Source organism: Sapajus apella, unplaced genomic scaffold (assembly GCF_009761245.1).
Source record: "Sapajus apella isolate SASKATOON/1434 unplaced genomic scaffold, GSC_monkey_1.0 scaffold83, whole genome shotgun sequence".
Taxonomy (NCBI): Eukaryota; Metazoa; Chordata; class Mammalia; order Primates; family Cebidae; genus Sapajus; species Sapajus apella.
In genome coordinates this window covers 4,080,679-4,087,015 of record NW_022437023.1, presented here as the reverse complement: position 1 = coordinate 4,087,015, position 6,337 = coordinate 4,080,679, and the positions used below count along the sequence as shown (strand labels likewise).

The 6,337-nt window shown below is 45.7% G+C and overlaps 2 protein-coding genes across 2 annotated transcripts; both read left to right on the top strand.

Moving 5' to 3' along the window:
• Positions 1-223: 223 nt before the first annotated feature.
• LOC116533696 (RNA-binding protein 12-like) lies at positions 224-3,700 on the top strand. The gene has a single exon (XM_032253576.1). It carries the CDS (start codon positions 465-467, stop codon positions 1,548-1,550), a length of 1,086 nt encoding a protein of 361 aa, XP_032109467.1. The 5' UTR covers positions 224-464; the 3' UTR covers positions 1,551-3,700.
• LOC116533695 (RNA-binding protein 12-like) lies at positions 465-3,700 on the top strand. Its single transcript, XM_032253575.1, is given in 2 exon segments — positions 465-2,021; positions 2,024-3,700. Coding segments are annotated over 2 exon segments (1,644 nt in total). The 5' UTR covers positions 465-1,556; the 3' UTR covers positions 3,203-3,700.
• Positions 3,701-6,337: the final 2,637 nt, after the last annotated feature.

Here is a 6,337-nt window from a genome sequence, read left to right as displayed (position 1 = left end):
ACATAATGAAACCCCCCTCTCTGCTAAAAATACAAAAATTAGCTGGGCATGGTGGCACACGCATGTAATTCCAGCTACCTGGGAGGCTGAGGCAGAAGAATTGCTTGAACCTAGGAAGTGGAGGTTGCAGTGAGCTAAGATCGCACCACTGTACTCCAGCCTGGGCAACAGAGCGAGACTCTGTCCCAAAAAAATATATAAAAAAGAAAAAGAAGATTTTTGTGAAGCGGCGAAGGAGGTGGTGGCTGCGGTGGGCTCCGGGCAGCCGTTCGGGCTGGGGCTGTCGGCCGCAGGGCAGAGGCACTCGTGCGGGGGTGTAATTCGGGGTCTGGGTTCTGGTGCCGCGCAGCTTTCCCTGTCTAAAACTTGATTTTAATTGGTTGCCCACAGGATTGACTTGGCCTCTACTTCTTGTTAAGAAAATACATCTCTTGTTTTATCAGTATGTGTGGTTTCAGCACAGCATGGCTGTGGTCATCCGTTTGCAAGGTCTCCCAATTGTGGTGGGGACCATGGACATTCGCCACTTCTTCTCTGGATTGACCATTCCTGATGGGGGCGTGCATACTGTAGGGGGTGAACTGGGTGAGGCTTTCATCGTTTTTGCCACTGATGAAGATGCAAGGCTTGGTATGATGCGCACAGGTGGTACAATTAAAGGGTCAAAAGTAACACTATTGTTGAGTAGTAAAACGGAAATGCAGAATATGATTGAACTGAGTCGTAGGCGTTTTGAAACTGCCAACTTAGATATACCACCAGCAAATGCCAGTAGATCAGGACCACCACCTAGCTCAGGAATGAGTGGTGGGGTAAACTTGCCCACAACAGTATCCAACTTTAACAGTCCTTCGCCCAGTGTAGTTACTGCCACCACTTCTGTTCATGAAAGCAACAAAAACATACAGACATTTTCCACAGCCAGCATAGGAACAGCTCCTCCAAATATGGGGGCTTCCTTTGGGATCCCGATGTTTAGCTCAATCGTTCCAAGCACAGCCTCTCCAATGAACACAGTCCCGCCGCCACCAATTCCTCCAATTCCAGCGATGCCATCTCTGCCACCAATGCCATCCATTCCCCCAATTCCAGTTCCTCCTCCAGTACCTACATTGCCTCCTGTGCCTCCTGTGCCCCCGATTCCCCCAGTTCCTTCCGTGCCACCCATGACCCCACTGCCACCCATGTCGGGTATGCCACCTTTGAATCTGCCACCTGTGGCACCTCTACCTGCTGGAATGAATGGTTCTGGAGCACCTATGAATTTGAATAATAACCTGAGCCCTATGTTTCTTGGTCCATTAAATCCTGTTAACCCTATCCAGATGAACTCTCAGAGCAGTGTGAAGCCACTTCCCATCAACCCTGATGATCTGTGTGTCAGTGTGCATGGAATGTCCTTTTCTGCAATGGAAAATGATGTCAGAGATTTTTTCCATGAGCTCCGTGTTGATGCAGTGCATTTGTTGAAAGATCATGTAGGTCGAAATTATGGGAATGGATTGGTTAAGTTTCTCTCCCCTCAAGATACATTTGAAGCTTTGAAATGAAACCGAATGCTGATGATTCAACGCTATGTGGAAGTTAGCCCTGCCACAGAGAGACAGTGGGTAGCTGCTGGGGGCCATATCACTTTTAAGCAAAATATGGGACCTTCTGGACCAGCTCAACCCCCTCCTCAGACACTTCCCAGGTCAAAATCGCCCAGTGGACAGAAAAGATCAAGGTCAAGATCACCACATGAGGCTGGTTTTTGTGTTTACTTGAAAGGGCTACCATTTGAAGCAGAAAACAAACATGTCATTGATTTTTTTAAAAAGCTGGATATTGTGGAAGATAGCATTTATATAGCTTATGGACACAATGGGAAAGCAACTGGTGAAGGCTTTGTAGAGTTCAGAAATGAGGCTGACTATAAGGCTGCTCTGTGTCATCATAAACAGTACATGGGCAATCGCTTTATTCAAGTTCATCCAATAACTAAGAAAGGTATGCTAGAAAAGATAGATATGATTAGAAAAGAAGACTGCAGAACTTCAGCTATGACCAGAGGGAAATGATACTAAATCCAGAGGGTGATGTCAACTCTGCCAAAGCCTGTGCCCACATAACAAATATTCCATTCAGCATTACCACGATGGATGTTCCTCAGTTCCTAGAAGGAATCCCAGTGGATGAAAATGCTGTACAAGTTCTTGTTGATAACAAAGGGCAAGGTCTAGGACAGGCTTTGGTTCAGTTTAAAAATGAAGATGATGCACGTAAGTCTGAACGCTTACGTCGTAAAAAACTTAACGGGAGAGAAGCTTTTGTTCATGTAGTTACCCTAGAAGATATGAGAGAGATTGAGAAAAATCCCCCTGCCCAAGGAAAAAAGGGATTAAAGATGCCTGTGCCAGGTAATCCTGCTGTTCCAGGAATGCCCAGTGCGGGACTGCCCGGTGTGGGACTGCCCAGTGCAGGACTGCCTGGCGCGGGAATGCCAAGTGCAGGAATACCTAGTGCAGGAGGTGAAGAGCATGCCTTCCTGACTGTAGGATCAAAGGAAGCCAACGATGGGCCTCCATTTAACTTTCCTGGTAATTTTGGTGGATCAAATGCCTTTGGGCCATGAATCCCTCCTCCAGGATTAGGAGGGGCCTTTGGTGATGCTAGGCCTGGTATGCCTTCAGTTGGAAACAGTGGTTTGCCTGGTCTAGGATTGGATGTTCCAGGTTTTGGAGGTGGACCAAACAACTTGGGTGGGCCATCGGGATTTGGAGGGGACCCTCAGAATTTTGGAAATGGCCCTGGTAACTTAGGCGGTCCCCCTGGCTTTGGAAGTGGCCCTCCGGGTCTTGGAAATGCCCCTGGGCATTTGAGTGGGCCACCAGCTTTTGGGCCTGGGCCTGGCCCTGGTCCTGGCCCTGGCCCAATCCATATTGGCGGTCCCCCTGGCTTTGTATCTAGTTCTGGAAAACCAGGACCAACAGTAATTAAAGTGCAGAACATGCCCTTTACTGTGTCTATTGATGAGATTTTATATTTCTTTTATGGCTATCAAGTAATCCCAGGCTCAGTGTGTTTAAAGTACAATGAAAAAGGTATGCCCACAGGTGAAGCCATGGTGGCCTTTGAGTCTCGGGATGAAGCCACAGCTGCTGTCATTGACTTAAATGACAGGCCTATAGGTTCCAGAAAAGTAAAACTTGTATTAGGGTAGCCATTCACATCATTCTTTATAGGGTAGATCTTCATGTTGCTGTGATTAATGCATCCAGATTGTTTTCCTAGTATTTCCAGATTAGAACCTGTGGATTGTTTCAATTCACATAGCTTGGTTTCCATAACACAGAGCATTGGTTGACTGTTTACAGAAGACTCACTCACCAGGATAAACATTGCTGTATGTTACAGTAAAGCTATCTGGAGAGAACACATGAATGATTTTGGCATACCATAGAGAAACCATTTGTAAAACTCAAATGACCACATAAAGCTTATCAAGGAGTCTAGATTGGATTTGTTTTATACCATATGGGATGATGAAAATAGAAATGTCAGTAGAACTCATTGAGGGAGCTCTTGCCAGCTGCTGAAAAATAGAAGTTGGCTACTCTCAGAATTTGGTTTAAAGCTGGACAGATTTACTTTTTTATAGGGTAAAGCTTTGTCTAAAGTCCTCATTTTCTTTTAAAATTGAATAAAATTTCTGTATACAGAAAAAAAAAAGAAAAAGAATAAAGAAATTCATTCATTTACTGTGAGGTTCTGTTCTTCATTAAATACTATCTTAAAGGCAAAGTGCTTAGACTGGCACATAGAAATCACTCCATGAATGTTAGTTATAATGATAATTGCTATACAAACATCCCCAGGAAAGGCATCCCCTGGAATTTAGTAATTATCTATATTTTATTGGGTATCTTAGGTAGCTTTCCCAGAAAACACATACTGGCATAGAGTTTTGCTTGAAGGAAGTTTATTGGGGAGCGCATTCACAATCCACACTTGTCTGGATATAAAAGAAACAGAATTGGGCAGAGAGAAGAACTGGGGTCTGATGGAGGCTGGAGGCCCAGAGAGGCCTTGGCTGATCCCACCTGGAGCCCTGCAGCTGGGATGGTCCCGCAGAGTTTGCTGAATTGAAGCATGAGAGCTAGGCCCTTACACCCTGGGTTTCCAAACGGTCATTTGGATGTGGCAGCCCCTGCAGTAGGGGAGTGCACGACCTCGGGCAAGAGAGCTTCCTCCTCACTCCTGGCAGCTATTGGGTGGGGCAAACGCCTGGGTCTTGCAGGAGGTTCTGGGTGGCGCAGTACAGAGGGATTAAGTTGGTCAGGTCATTTAAGGACTAAAAGGCAGTGAGGAAATGCTGTGAACACAGGCCACCTGAGGGGTGAAGGCCGCTTTGTGCCTTTGCACAAATCTTCCCATTTGTGAAATGAGTGCCCTGACCCACTTGCCCACCTCCACTCTATTCTCTGCCTTTTGAACTCCTATTGATGCTTTAGGACCCAATACATGGTGACTTGAGGGTGAGGCCTTCTTGGGGCTCCCTCTGGCTCCCAGAGCTCCCACTGAGCAAGACTCTCCACTGTGCTTTGCTCACCTGCTTGGTTTATGCGTCTACTGAATCCTCTGAGCTGAGAACCTGGAGGGGCTGAGCCCATACTTTATTCATCTTTGTACTTTAGAGAAGCCTACCAGCTTCAGCTGGAAACTCAGTGAATGTTTATTGAAGGGTCATTTTTGGCCTGTACTCTGAGATTAGGCTTCAGTGCTGCTGCTTCTGAGCCCTCTCTTTTGTTTATTCATTTGTCTATTCATTCATTCATTTGTTTTAAAAAATAATTAACACTAACTGCTGAAACCAAAAACTAGAATATTACAAATCACTGACCCTTGCTTGTGTGTTCCACGCCTACCCCAAAGTGAACACTACCTTGCATTTTATGTCTAACTTTCTTTTGTTTTAAATGGTTCTATCACATGTGGCCAGTACAGTAATGCTCACCCATTTTTCCAGGTGTTCTCCTACATTTCCCAGTCCCACTTACAGCTTAGATGGGGTCATGTGACTAGTCCTAGCCAATGAAATGTGAGCACAGGTGACATTTGTCTCTTTAGAGCTGAGGCCAGGTGAAATTCTCCAGCCTTTCTGTCCTTCACAGTTGTGGCAAAAGTGAGGTCTCATGTCCCAGATGGTGCAATGGTGCCACTACAACATGGTGGAGCCTCCATCAGCCTGGATCCCTGAGTGAATGTGTGGAGCAGAGTGCCCCACCAACTTCTATGGGATATGTATATAAGAAAGAAGTAACCATTTGTTGTGTGAAGTCACTGAAATGTGGAGGCTATTTGATCCTGAAGCATAACCTAACCTAATATGTATCCCTGTAGCTCTGGGTGGTTGTGGTTTTTGGAAGTCAATGTCACCCAATGAGGTATACCTCTGGGCATTCACATTCTTTTGTAGTTGCCTCCTCCTGAATATTTCTGGCTTGTGACTCTTTTAGCCAATAGGGTGGGACAGAAGTAACCCTGTGCCCATCCCAGACCTAAGCCTTAAGAAGGTGTAGTAACTCCTGGTGCCTTTGTATTTTCAGAGGCCTTAAGCCCCCCGTGTAAGAAGATTGATTACTCTGAGACCATCATGCTCTGAGAAGTCCTGTGGAGAGGTCACATGCAGGACGACCAAGGCCCACTAGCTAAGAGTTCCAGCAGATCTCCCAGCAAACAGTCAGCATCAATTTGCCAGCCATACAAGGACCATCTTGAGAGTCGATCCATGTCTCAGCCCCAGTTGGACCTTCCCAGGTGGAGCCACATGAAGTAGAGACAAGCTATCCCCTGGTAAACCCCTGACTAAATTATAGAATGTGAGCAAATAAATGATTGGGGTTGCCACTGTGTTTTAACATGATTTGTTAGCCAGCAATACATAATTTAAACACGGTTCAATCGTTTTCAGGTTTTTATTTTTATTTATTTATTTTGAGACAGCGTCTCACTCTGCCACCCAGGCTGGAGTACAGTGGTGTGATCATGGCTCACTGCAGCCTTAACCTCCCAGCCTCAGGCAATCCTCCCACTTCGGCTTCCCAAGTAGCTGAAACCACAGGTACAGACCACCATGCCTGGATATATTATTATTTTTGTAAGTACCGTCTCTACCCTATGTTATCCAGGCTGGTCTCAAACTCCTGGGCTTAAACTTCAGCCTCAGCCTCCCAAAGTGCTGGGATTACAGGCATGAGCCACCATACCGGGCCCATTTTCAAATTTTTAAACATCCAATTATTCCTTCATCTATCAATGGGCATTGGTTACCGCCAATTTTTGTTATTATACATAG

What these genes read in the sequence shown, in the direction of transcription:
- LOC116533696 (XM_032253576.1), top strand. Translation starts at nt 465, where the DNA reads ATGGCTGTGGTCATCCGTTTGCAAGGTCTCCCAATTGTGGTGGGGACC.